Here is a 13920-nt window from a genome sequence, read left to right on the forward strand (position 1 = left end):
TACCGGTGTCTGATTGGCTGGTTGGTGATGTCACTCAAGACCGGGTTTGGTATTCTGGCATTCTGATTGGACGAACGGGCTGACGTGCGCTCCCACTGTCTTGAGCCGATGCTTCACCCTGAAGACGGCTCATTAATTAAATGGGCCACAAGGTCAACACGAAACACACATTTATTGTAGGTTTTTCAGTGGAAAGAGATAACCTGCGTCTGACACACGGTGAATACAGTGGATTTGTTTGACAATTAAAAAAAAAAGATATATTTTATAAGTGGGAGACAATGTGTAAAGATTTTTTTATATTTTACTTACAAAAACAACAGTACTAATTCTTTAATAGCTTCCAGACACAAAAAACACACCGCTACTTAAACTCTAAAATATCAAATTATCATACTAATAAGTATGATGCGGTTTCTCTAAATTCTAACACGGATATGATTTTTTTTTTTTTTACTCATTATGGCTGTAGCCTATTTCACCCATCAACACATACATGCCAACTAACACCAAACTCTATTTTCAAACACTGAATTCATAGTTCCAACAAAGAGAGCCTCATATACAAAAATAATTGCCAAGTGCCCGCTTAAACATTATTTACATCACGAGAAGGGCAAAAAGAGAAGAAAAATATTATAAGAAATCTATTGATTAAGTTTAACCACCCATCAGAGATATAAAACTAACTCCATTCAAATGTCCAGATGAGGATGAACCTGATGCGTAAAAGTGGTCCATTTTGCGTCCGTTACGCGCGGCTCAGGATTTCTGAAAGCTTGTTGATGTACTCAATGGTGTATTTGAGGGTTTGTATCTTGGTTAGGGGTTGGCCTCTTTTGCTGTAGTCCGGCGGCAGGTAGTCACGGAGCTGGTGCAGAGCTTCTGCAAGACTCCTCATCCGCATCTTCTCCCTCTCGCTGGCCTTCATGCGTCTCTTGGTGGACATCTTGGGCTTGCTCTGCCTTTGCGCTGCTGAAGCTGCCCCGCGTCCCCCGAAGCCGAAAGAGAAATCCTTGATCTCCTGATGCCCGCTGGAGTAGCACATCTCCGGCGAGGAGCACATGGAGTCTATCGAGGATCCCGGCGAGGTGGACTGAAGCGAGTCCTCTCCAAAAGTGCTCTCACGGCTTTTCCACTCAGACAATATTTTAGCTGTGACAACCTCCAGGTCCATGTTAGAGATGTCCTGAGACTTCCAGGCGTTCAAGCAGCGAGGATGACATTCAGGGGGGGGGGATGACGAGCAGATTCTGTGAAGGTGATTTTGCCAAAGCGTTTTATATAGAAGCAGATCTCCGGAGGTTTATGGGTTCACAGCTCAGGCGAAAAAAAAAAAAAAAAAAAAGTTCAAAGAAAACCTCAAGTGCCAAAATGCGACCTTCCCGATGGCCGTCGTTCGTTATCACTGGGGTGTGAATAAGGCTAAATAGACGGATAATGTGATAGAAAGAAAAATAATTAGATTCTTTTTGTGGGAAATTACTCTTTAAAGTCTGCACGACGACAATTATCAGTTTGATGTGATCTGTCTAATGAAGAAGTGGGAGGATGCGGTTTCACCTGAGATCTTCGCACCTCACTGGCAAGTCAGGCCTACGTGTGTCCTCAGTCTGGAAGTTATGTGGTCAAAACACAAGTCTTTTTTTTTTTTTTTTAACCAATTAAAAGTAGCTTTACAGAGCCATTTAGCTACAAGAAATGCAGCACACCAGTGCAAAATTATCTGCAACAATCATTGTCCTGTCTGCAAATGGTGTACAATTAGTGACAAGTAATTTCTTACAGTCCCAAATCTGAATCCCAAAAGCCCCTTTCCCTTTAGATGGGCACAGATTTTGCAACCTGGAGTAATGCAACTTGTTACAACTACAGCTTTCTACCATATCTAAATATCCTCAACAAGAAAATTACTCAAGGTTCTATACACATGAGTAAATTTGCACTGGAAAGTAAGTTGGATTATGCAGACAACCTCAAAAAAAAAAAAAAAAAGAATAGAAAAAGAGGGCTTAAGACCCAGCACTAAGGCTGAGTTGTTATTTGGGCAGCTGTCACCAAGCTCCTGCCAGACCTTTCATGTCTGAAAAGGTGAGTAAGGCCTCACTCATGATCAAGGGGGCCAACACTAGTGGGTTGTAAAACCAATGGCTCAGTGTCCTATGTGTCCCCCTCTGCTGCAGCGCCTTCTCTCTCTGGCTCTGTGAAGTGACATTTAGCTTGTCAGAGAACAGAATAGTGGGAGAAAATAAGCACCCGTGCTGTCATAATATGGCATTTAATACTTAGACCTGTGCTAATCTGCAAACCTTTCGCCTGGTTTACATCAGTTGTTAAATTCAGGATTGGAGAGACTGGATGTGGTGCGATTAGTTTTAGGGCAACAAAACTTTTTCTTTCTTTGAACAATTTAATGTTTTGCAGTCAAAATCCAACAAACATATAATGGCACGTCTTTAATAAAACTATGTGTATCATAATTATTATGTGCAATATGTACATTATAAACATAATAAGAGACAGGTAAAAAAAAAAAGATAGATGGCCCAATTAATAGGTTTTTCTTGAGCTTTGAAACCACATCTCACTAAAATTGACATTTAATACATTCCCTTGTTTTACAGTAAAAGTTTCATTTAGGATCACAGGTTGTGGCAAAGCTATTTTCTTGATTAATTGTTTAATATGTAAAACATCAGAAAATAAAGCCATGACAGATTAAATGTCCTGTTTTGTCTGATCAATTGGCCAAAACCCAAATATATTCAATTTATTCTGTTAAAAAAAAGAAGAATCTGTTTCTCATATTTGAGGGGCTGAAACAATCAAAAATTTGACACATTTACTTGAAAAATGACTCAAACCATAGATAATCAAAAAAAAAAGATTTTTTTTTTTTGTCAAACTGCTGTTTCCAAAATTGTGAGTAAATATTCACATTCAACATAAAATAACTTAAATGTTCTTGTCCATCCTCCTGTAACGTTGCTGCTCACTTGAGGAATTTGAGTCTCAGTCTCTCCGCCAGCGGCAGTGGACTCTCACTGCAAATCACTGAATCATCACTATCTGACACAGTGACAGGTGAAGCTGGAGCCTGAGAGAGCACATTACCATCCACATTCGCTGGTGGGACGTCCTGATGTTGGCTTCCAGTTGCAACAGGTGTTCTGTTCATCTCAACATCTGCACTGTGTCTGTGAGATTTTGGTCCTGGTGGCTGAAGGCTGTGAGCCGGTTTCATTGTTTGTTTGATTGTTTTGGGCACTAAAACTGGTATCAGGGGGACATCTGTGATGAATCTGGCCTTGATCTTGTTTATGGGCTTTAGCCTAGTCTTTCTTTGAGGTCCAAATTGCTGGTTCTCCGTGTCACTGTCCTCGCTGGATGAACACAGGCTCAAACACACACTCTTCTTGGTGGTCTGTGGCACGTTCCTGTCTTTGTCACTTTGACCTGGGTCAGAGTGGCACTTCAGTGGTGGAACAGCAGAAGTTGAAATGGCTGTTCTGACAAATTTATACTTCTGAGGTGGCTTTTGGGAACCATAACATTTGTCCTTTGGCTTACACTGATCTTGTACTACAGATATTAATGGCTGTTTTGAAGTGTGAGTGTCTGTTTCTGCCTTATTCTTTATGCACTGGCTTTTATCAGTGAGTGGTTCTTTTTTGTTAACATCAGGTTCCTTCAATGTCCATTTATCATCACTGCCACTTTTACTGGAGATCTGTCCATTTGGTTTTGAGTTGGAACTGGGAGGAGAAATGTGTTCGGGAGAGGATAACTTATAATTCAGTTGTTTTGACACCACATCATCGTGTACCTCCCTCTGGTTCACAGCTTTGGCTGTATTCCTCATAAGCACCCTGTCCCTTAGGGGACACTCTGTGTAACACAGCTCTGGAGCTGATCTGGAGTCTGCTTGTTTGACATCACTTGATGTACTCTGCTTGGCATTTTCACCCTCTCTTTCCTTGATATCTCTGTCTGTGGCCTTATTTTGCTGTGGCTCAGTGCTATGGTTTGTAGCAGCTTGTGGAGGTGGGGAGGACGTGAAGGACAAAGCATCCCAGTCAATATCACTCAGGTGCAGAGCATCAATAACAGCAGAGACCGACGGTGAAGCAACAGCCTCTGATTCTGCATGAGACACAGGAGTGTTGGGACAATTACCCAGACTGCTGTGGTTTTCTTTTGAGTTTCTATGCTGGTTATGGTTCACTGGAGTGTCCAAAACCACCACTTCCAGTTCTTCTGTGTTTGAAATGGTAGGAAGCCGCGTTTGTGGCTCAGTGGTAGCATTTGCTGACGAGGAACTCTGAAGGCTCATCTGAGCCAAGAGGTCAGAAATACCATCAGACACATCAGATGGTTTCTTCTTTTTACTCTTTGTTTTCTTTTCTGTAAAGTAAATGTAGACAGAAAGTGAAAAGTTTAAAATGTTTGTCTAAGCGAGTTCATGGCTGCATCAAACATATTCACTGGTATCTCTTGACTGAAACTTTTTCAATCTCGCTGGCCATACAACAGATTATAAAGCAGAGCTCTACAGCAGCGATAACCAGGAGGAGCACACTACAACCTGCATAAAGTGACAGCGAGACCTGTGAGACAGACACCTCTCAGCTGCATCAAAGCCTTTGGTGCAAACTAGCTGAGCTGCCAAACTCTACATTTTCAGGTGTCAGAGCGGCTGTAATAGACAGCCTTGAAAAACAAGTCAAAGCTCCAGGTGCCTTTGATCAGAACACCCTTGTCAGCACAGTGTGGGAAGTCTTCTAGCCTGTTACATCTGTGAAACATTATTTACATTTATTGTCTGACATGGTTAACTAAGACCAAAGATACAAAAATCAGCAATTGTACATTTATCTGGTGACATGCATTTCTTTAAAGAGAGGATTATAAAGTGTTGTCTTACTTTTGGTCTTGTTTTCTTCGGCAAGTGCTTTGTCTGTCAGGTAGCTCTCCACCACCTCTGGGAAGGCCACACGGAAGAGAGACTCTTCCTCTACTGTCCTCACCTCATGTTGACTCTCTGCAGGCAAATCCTCAGGAAACACGTAATGTTCTGCAGAAGAAAAAAAAAAAAAAAAAAAGTCAGTCAATTAATCAATCAAGGTCAGGTCAAATTTGCTTACAGTAAATGGCAGCTTCTCTTTTTGTAAGAAAATTAAAAACCACATTGTGCTGATCTATTATAGTCAAGCAATTACAGACATAGGTCTGAGGATCTTACAGTTCAAAATACCACAAGAGGTAAAATTTAAAATATTTTTGGGATTTTTTTTTGAGGAAAATTAACTTTCTATATTGCATGATTTGCATTTGTACTGAAACCCCAATAAACAAATGGGCAATTTATATAAATTATATGTGCCAATAAATTTTTTAATATAACACATAAGGATTTTAGTCTTTCTAATCATCTTACATCTTACAAACATGCAAAAACAAATTAACCCCAATTTCCACCTAATTGCCATTATTTGCCTCTAAATTTAGACATAAGACAGTGATATCTGAACCAGGGGACTGGCCCTTCTTAATCTGCTGAAGACACAATTTTTCCATATGTAATCAGTGACTTCAGGTACAGTAACCTTTTAATACTACCTGCAGCACAATACAATATAACCCCTTATAGTTGTATTAAAACTATTTATTTTCCCATGGTGTAATATAAGTGTTGAGGAACCACATTAGTTATTAGCTGATTGAGACTTTCTCAGGCCAGTCATGTCAGACGGGCTTGTTAGTGAGGTGGACTTTGATATGACTGATTTCCCAGCCTGGGGAGGAAGCCAGTTTAGCACCTAGTGGCTGTTGTGACTGATCTGTCACCTCTGAGCCCCACCTCACAGCCAGTCACTAACAGACAACCCGGTGACGAGCACCCCGCACCCCAGCCTCCACTTAATGCAGCAGTCATGTCACTCGACTCAGAGAATGTTTTGTTAGGTATAGTTTTCTCTCTCATCTTCTAATGTCAGACAAATAAAACTCCAGGAAAGCAGATAATCACTGATTAAATGGATGAGGTACTTTGTCAAATAAAAGTGTAAATAAAAAATTTCCACAAGGTCTAAACTGACCTGGTGTGCTCCAGATGACTTCGAAGCAAGCGATGGCATTCCTCACTCTTGGTTTCAATATTCTTTTGTGGGAAAAAATTAAACAACCTTTTATTACAACGTCACAGACGAGACTTTTTTTAGTTAGAAATTGGAAATGAACTTGTAGGACTACCTGAGGGGCTTGATTTGGGATGACATTTCTCTTCCATATTTCCTGTTCATCAACTCTGCGTAGGTCATCAAGACCAAAACCTTTTCACAGGTGTAGTGCTTTGGCCACTCCATCTTGTCATAGGCAAATTTCTGGAAAACACAATTCATGCAATTCACTAAAGAAATAACCAAATAACTAACTGGTCAAGTTATTTAAATAAATCAATTACCTGCATCAACAGCACATTTGGCTGTCTCCTCTTGAAATGTGACACAGGCTTATCTTTGGAAATCAGGAACTCACTAATGATCTGCAAAATGCAATTTAAGTATTAAGAACCATACACTGTAGATTGTTATACCAGTGTATGAAACAATAATATGAAAACCATTGCAGGTGAAAACAGCTGTACCTCTGTGAAAGGGAACAGTTGACTTGCCAGTGTTTTCCTGGAAAAGAAACAGAACACATGCTAAATGAACAGAACAGAAAAGATGCAACATAAAAACAAATCATCCATCCTATAAAATATTTCGTAAAGATTTAAAGCTGCAGCTCATGATTAGTGTAATTTTTTGATTAATTTACAGTTTTTTTCAATTATTTGATGAATTGCTTGGGCTATAAAAAGTTGGTGGTGCGCAACCAAATGTTTCAAAGATATTAAGTGTGCTATCAAAGTTGACAAAAAGTTGACACCTGAATAACCCGAACCAATGAATGTTTGCCATTTTTGCTTTAAAATGTCTTAAATAGGCAAAAAAAAACATATATTGATGATCATTGTTTTTGACAATTAACTAATAAACTAATTATTTCAGTCCTTAGTGAAATTTTCAGTTATTTCACTTCCTCTGACTGAATGAAGATGATCACTGATAAATTTACTATAACACCACTAGTCTTGATCTTCCATTTAATGTGTTGCCTTTATGTTCTTGCTTTCTTGTGTTATCCCAGTTTTGATTTGCAACCGTTGCTTATTTACAGAAAGTCACATACTTCCTGATATTTGCCTGAAAAGACAAAGCCTGGCGGGTCTGCTCATACTGGTGCCAGTCACAGGGACACTGGTAATCGAAATCCTGAGGTTGACAGAAACGTTTACTGTCACAAAGCACACAGCCGCCACGCTCATGTGCCTTCGCTGAGCCTGAAAAGAATCAGAATATATATTTAATGGAACAGGAGAAGGAGGAGAAAGAGAGAGAAGAGAAATAAAGACTTTTAAAATCTAACGCTCTACTACAACTTGGGTGTAAAATCAGAGGCATATTCAGACATCTCTCACATATGTGCATGTTTTAACATGACAGGTTAAATGGTTTTCAATCAGCCATGTGTGAGATGTGAAACACCCCCACTTTACTTTCCACCTCTTATCAGGTTCAGAAACAGGGGTCAGAGTTCAAAGCAGAGCTCCACTCACCAGGATGTCGACATACGTTGCAGTGAGGAACTTTTTTTACAGCTCTCTCAGAAACATCTGCATTATCCTCTTTCCACTGGATGAACCTGAAGCGAGCAAAGAAATGTTATCTCCAGCTGGTAAGAAAGAAAGTGATCAGTGGATTTTGTTTCCTACCTCTGCAGAAGTGTTTGTCCCTTCAGTGTCTGGATAAGCTTAAGAGCTTGCTCTTTACCAACACCTGGTATGCCCTTAAGAAAGCATCAAAATGCACAGTTAACATAGGTGATACATGTCAGTGAGTTTGATGTGGCAAATTTCAAAGGGTCCTCCCTACCTTAGGAATGTAATCACAGCCAAGGAGGATGGCCAGACCAACAAGGTTCTCTCTGGACAGATGTAACTGTGTTTGCAGTCGAGAGGTCTGATAACAGTCCACCTGAGGGTCCTGAAGGGAAAAGTGAGGAACAATAACTATGCAGATTTTATGGTTTTTACACTCTAGTAGAACAATAAACGTAATGAAACAAAAGGTAGCGACACAGATAATATTTTGATTCATATACTGATTAATGTATGATTTTTTTAATGGTGTAAGGGACTGAATAAACCTTGAAATGCCAATCACGAGTTACCATAACACATGCCTCCATGGTTTAGACAGCGTCCAACGGGATATAGAAAAGAGAAAAGCAACTATCTATTTATATTGGCTGTAGTAATCAGCAAATGTTTGGGATTTTTACTTCATAAATAGTGCAATAAAATATCAAGTTTTAAAACTTAAATTCAATAATTAGCTGTCAGTCTGTTAGTTGACTACTTGACTAATAAAATAACAATTATTTAGTGTATTAGAGTATGATCAAACACTCCCTCTTCACTGGCTTAATTAAAATTAAAAAGTCTACTTGATGGAATAAGAATGAGGAAAAACTGACAGTATGTAATAGATAGCATAACTACTTCACCCTTATTGATTATCCATGTCTCCATGAGTTTTAGGGTTGTAATTGGGAACAAAAATATGGAATATAGTATTTCCCTATGGAAATCAACAGGAAATTTGTGTTTAAGCACAATCCTGGAAAAATCACAACTCTGACAGACGCCCTTGTTCTTGTCTAGATCACAGACAGGAGTTCAGTACTAATCCCCAGCACAGATTGAACTAAACAAGCCTAAATGAGCAATTAAACTCCAGTCCAAAAATGTGCCGAATTTGTACACTGTTTTGTACGCTTTCACTAACATACTTTACTATTCATATTGAAGTTCCTATAGACAGTTCGGGCTCCATAAAGAAATGCATCTCCATCATTGGTGATGCAGCCATCCACCAGGCCCTGTGAGTCCAGGTAAGCACACATGGCCTCAGCTTCCCCTGCAGCTGTCACCCATGGCACACCCAGGTAGTCCAACATCTCTGCACACTACAGAGACAAGAGAAAGACAACAGTGTGTTTAAAAACAACATTAATTTATTATCATCAGAGCTGCAGGAGAGAGAGGGACCCACCAACCTCTCTGAGTACAGCTTTGAAGCGCCCTCTGCTGGTGTTTGTTGACTTGGAGGCAGGAGCCTTTTTAAATCCTCCAAGTCTTGCTTCTGTCCTCTTGCTTATGGTCTCTGCTTTAAGCTTAGGGGCTTCTCCTTCCATGACAAAGACAAGCTTTACCCCCATAAGTGTGAGGGAGGACACCCTGAAAAATAAATTCCTACACACACAAAAGAGCATTGCACTGGGGGTGATCGATGACCAGCTGACGTGCAAAAGATGAGGTTTTATATTTGAGAACTGAAGCTAACGTACAGAAGAATGAATTAAAGTGCGGTGTGTGGACATTACCTCAGGTGGGGCTTGGTAACTCTCCCCATCATTGCTTGGACATGCTGAGCCTCGCACACCCATAAACTCAGATCAACTGCCAGGGTCTTTCCGCTCAAACTGTACAACGGGACCGACTCCCGAACCGTCTCCACGATAGACCATAAATCGTGAACACCCATAACTACCCCAAAACTTGGTTTACACGGCTTTAACGGCGAGAAAAGAGTAGGAAAACGTGTCTACTGATCAACACAAAACAAGAGAAAGAGCTAGACTTTTCAAACAGTGGCGCCGTTGGGCCGCGTACCACTTCGTTGACTATCTGTCTGCGACGCTGCCTTGTTGCTGTATTATTTGTCACACTGACATTGAAAAGAACAATTGTGGCTACATGATAATTAAAGAATAACACTATAATTTCTGTACAGTAAATATAGCGCTTAATTATTCAAACACACTCTCACTAAAAACAAGGGAGAAAGAAAGCGACTGCTTTAACGAAATCGAGCGATGCCGGACATTTTAACGTGTACGTCATATTAAAGCGCCTCCAAACGCGTGTTGCTATGGATACGAGGCTCTTGTTTACAGACTCGGGACTTGTTTTTCATGTTTTAGGTTTTTGGGGTGTTTTTCTAACTAACCATGGACTCAAAAGTTCATATAGAAATTGTCGGCTTAATTAAAGACTGTAATTTCCATGTTGCCAAAAGTATTGCTGAGGTAAACTGTTCTTTTTCTCAAATCTATAGTTTTATGTGATTGATGTGTTCTTACCTGAACGTTCACAACCACACTAATATACGATGACTATGCATAACAGGGACTAAAGCAGAAGTTTCCTGAGGCATTTCTGGACCCAAAAATTCAACCACTACTTGAATTTCACTGGCACACATATCTGTGCAACAAAAAAAGGGTAAGTCAATTGATTATATTTGTTTGAAATCCAACTTGTCCAGAAAATTATTCATAAAGAGCAAAACTGCTGTCCATGTGGGATTGGTGGACGAGTGTTTTATAGCTATTCACCATCAATGATGAAAGACGTATTCAGATATCTTACTTAAGTGAAGCAATGCCAGTAAAACTATACCATTTCAAGTAGTGCATTCATTCAATAAAATACTTAAAGATCCTGTATTATACACATAAATGTTTTTGAGACACTGTGGCTGATAAGACCTCTGCTTAGGTTAAAGCTCCGCACTGTGCTGGAAAACACATGATGTTATCTTCATGTACACAGATAAAGTTGTGACTTGTGTTGTCCCACCCAAACAATTTCAACAAAACAAATGTGAAAGCCAGAGAGATGTAAGTGAGACTGGTGTATCATGGGTGAACAGAAGTATGCTTAAAGTCTCAATTAAAACTACTCATTAGGCAGCAGAATATCAACAATATCAGTATTATATCATTACTGGGTAACTATTATGTTATCATTGCATTACTGAATTATTATGAATGATGCATTACTGTGTAAGCAACATTTAAATGGTATTCAAAGTAGAGCTAAACTTGATTAATTTGTATATTGTTGGGTAAAAAAAAAGCTATAAAAATGCATTGTTTTTTAGAAACAGATCATTGCTTTTTATATGTCTAATCTTAATCTGTAAAATAACCATTAACTAAAGCACTCACTCACTCAAGTATTATGAAATGGAAATACTGAAGTAAATGTACTTAGTTAGATTCAGCCGTTACATCAATGTCTTCATCTGAAATGAGCAATAGTGCTGTTATAAATAATAATAAACGTGACTGTATAAACTGCAGAACCTTGCTCTTGGATGTGATGCTGTACTATACACCTAAACCCACCTACACAACAAAATACTGCTCTAGTTTGACGTTGTGGTTATTCTGAAATTCTGAATCACAACACATCCATTGTTCAACACTTGTGATTCAAGGAGCTGCGTGGTGAAGTGTGGCAGTACTCCAGCAGCCTGATGTGCTTTCTGAACGGCGTTCTACTAGGCAATGAGAAGGATTTTGCCAGCTGGGCCAAGAATCAGTGGAATTTCACTTTCACTCGGCCACAGGCTTTCTATATGGCTCTCACTGAGGACTACTACACCAAACACCTTCAGAAAACTGGGGCAAGTCAGCATCACAGTCACATAAATACCAAATGTGGGTAACAAGTAGGGGTATGGGAGGTTAATTTCCTTTCTGTGAGGGGTATCAGGAAGTATGTCTATGTGTTTTTGGTCATAATTAATTTAGCCCATAATTGGATTATCCATATGCAACTTTTGAATTTTTTTTAGGTTGATATATAATGAATTACAGTCATTATTGGCTCTCTTAGCTGAATATTATTCCTTGTAAACATATTTTATTTATCATATTTGTGAATTTTTACTTGGAATATAATTTATTGACAAGTAAAAATTTAAAAGAATATATGTCTCTGTCCTTTCATTATAGCATCAGTTTGTCTTCATGGACATTGAGATAGCAGGAGAAGCAGTGGGGAAGTTGCTGTTTGAGGTGAGCTAACACTGATACATGAAGTACAGGGTCCACATTCATGTATTTTCACATTGTTTAGCACTGGTGTCATCTCACCCATGTGACTTTTAAACCAACCTTTATGTTTAGAGGTGACTGATGTTTTCAAGACACATTGTCTTCCCTCCTCCTCAGCTGTTCTCAGATGTTTGTCCAAAGACATCAAAGAACTTTGAGGCTCTGTGCACAGGAGAGCAAGGACTATCACAGAGCGGCCTCCCACTCTGCTACAAGGGCTCTCTATTTCATCGGATAGTGCCCAATGGCTGGGTACAAGGGGGAGGTATTGTATAGTCCACACCAGCTCTGTAACAATGTTAATGTTAATGTAGTTATCAGTGCAGTCAATATGGTCTCTGCGGATATACAGTACATCTCCATTTGGGGCACAAACATTCCACTTGTAGAGATGAGTGATATCTCTATATATTATCAGTACTGTGATCTGTGATTTAAATGTCTTGATATTTATGTTTTGTAGTATCTCTGCATGACTAAACCACAGTGTTACTGTAAAGAACAACTGTATCTTTCAATTTTGCAGATATTTCTCCTGAAAGTAAAGGTGATGGAGGTGAATCAATCTATGGACCAACATTTGAAGGTAAAAACATACAAACAATCAAAGACATCTACAATATTACCATAACAACACACTGTGGATGTGAATTTTTATGTTTTTACTTGTGCTATCTCTAAGTTCACCTGACTATGTGTCCTTCCTCTTTTCAGATGAGAGTTTCGCTGTCTCCCACTCAAAGCGGGGCACTCTAGGAATGGCCAATAAGGGTCCCCACAGCAATGGATCCCAATTTTACATCACCCTGCAGCCAACACTCTGGATGGACAGGACCTATGTTGCCTTTGGGTTTGTATAACACATACAGTAATTTGCCAATTCTGTATAATCTTGTATTTGTCTAACAGTTTTATTCAAGTTTAGTGTCTTTATTTTTCATTCTAGACAAGTGGTTGAAGGTGTTGATGTTCTCAAGAGATTGGAAGGGGCCCCAATTTGCAACGAAAGACCCAAATATAACTGTAAAGTTACTGATTGTGGAGTATTAAAGCTATAACTCTATATGATTCAGATAAAATACAGGCTGTGTCTTTGTCTGCTCGCATTTTTAAGGAGTCTAAACCAATTAATCTGTGTATGTGAACAATATTATTATACTTTTATAAAGATTTTGTTGTCTTTTTTAAATTGATATTCACTAATGCTATTCTATATTGAGTATGCATGCAGCAGGCCAGGGAAAACCTGTCCAGATACTGAAATGCAAGCACAATGCTGAATATAAGGTGGGAGGAACTGAAAATATTTGTCTTTTACATATTTATGTAATATACTGCTGGGCAACTCAGGTTTCTTCTCTTTCACGCTAACAAGTACATTTGAATATGAACACAGTGATAGAGCAAGCAGCTAAAGGTTCATGGCTGAAGCCAATTTTATCTGTCCAAAATGCAACGAGGGGCACTTGGATTGCCCCACCGTGATCTACTTTGGATCAATTTGTTAGCTTAAAACGTTAAGGAATTAAAGCAGCTTCTTTGAAATCAGTGTTCCTTCATTGTAAGTATGAAATTTCTGCCATTTATCAGTTGTCATGCTATAGTTATCATGCAGAATCAAAGCCTCCAGCATGACCTCCAGTGCTGCACACTATTTGCCACAGTGGCAGGACATATGACCTGTGACTGCTACTCAGCATGATGTCAGTAAATGGTGAATTAATTTGGGGCCTCCTGTGTTTTTTAAAGTTACTGAATTGCCATTAAATCATTTACTGAATACATAAATACATAAAGGCTTCTGACACTGCCTTACTTGATATGGGGTGTGTGTGGGGTGTGTGTTGGGTGGGTGGGGGGGTCCTGGGGCCTTGTAGCGACTCAATCTGACCGTGTTTGTGAGAT

General features: G+C 39.3%; 3 protein-coding genes across 3 annotated transcripts; 1 reads left to right on the forward strand and 2 right to left on the reverse strand.

Annotated features, from left to right (window-relative positions):
• Window positions 1-159: 159 nt before the first annotated feature.
• Window positions 160-1278, reverse strand: msgn1 (mesogenin 1). The gene has a single exon (XM_071477561.1). It carries the CDS (start codon window positions 1175-1177, stop codon window positions 752-754), a length of 426 nt encoding a protein of 141 aa, XP_071333662.1. The 5' UTR covers window positions 1178-1278; the 3' UTR covers window positions 160-751.
• Window positions 1279-2244: 966 nt separating this feature from the next.
• On the reverse strand, window positions 2245-9966 carry LOC139622170 (flap endonuclease GEN homolog 1). The gene is made up of 13 exons (XM_071479380.1): window positions 9493-9966; window positions 9166-9361; window positions 8899-9075; window positions 7980-8090; window positions 7820-7893; window positions 7664-7749; window positions 7237-7387; window positions 6647-6683; window positions 6464-6544; window positions 6253-6383; window positions 6099-6160; window positions 4925-5074; window positions 2245-4404 (listed from the first exon to the last, which is right to left on the reverse strand). The coding sequence occupies exons 1-13, from the start codon at window positions 9651-9653 to the stop codon at window positions 2993-2995; spliced, it is 2829 nt and encodes a 942-aa protein (XP_071335481.1). The 5' UTR covers window positions 9654-9966; the 3' UTR covers window positions 2245-2992.
• A 45-nt stretch (window positions 9967-10011) lies between these two features.
• On the forward strand, window positions 10012-13518 carry ppil6 (peptidylprolyl isomerase (cyclophilin)-like 6). Its single transcript, XM_071479381.1, has 8 exons — window positions 10012-10197; window positions 10298-10393; window positions 11394-11582; window positions 11914-11976; window positions 12133-12280; window positions 12542-12601; window positions 12730-12865; window positions 12962-13518. The coding sequence occupies exons 1-8, from the start codon at window positions 10120-10122 to the stop codon at window positions 13071-13073; spliced, it is 882 nt and encodes a 293-aa protein (XP_071335482.1). The 5' UTR covers window positions 10012-10119; the 3' UTR covers window positions 13074-13518.
• Window positions 13519-13920: the final 402 nt, after the last annotated feature.

The sequence above is a fragment of the Trachinotus anak genome, unplaced genomic scaffold, assembly GCF_046630095.1.
Source record: "Trachinotus anak isolate AG129_WGS33_773 ecotype Australia unplaced genomic scaffold, CSIRO_AGI_Tana_v1 ptg000005l, whole genome shotgun sequence".
NCBI classification, from domain to species: Eukaryota; Metazoa; Chordata; class Actinopteri; order Carangiformes; family Carangidae; genus Trachinotus; species Trachinotus anak.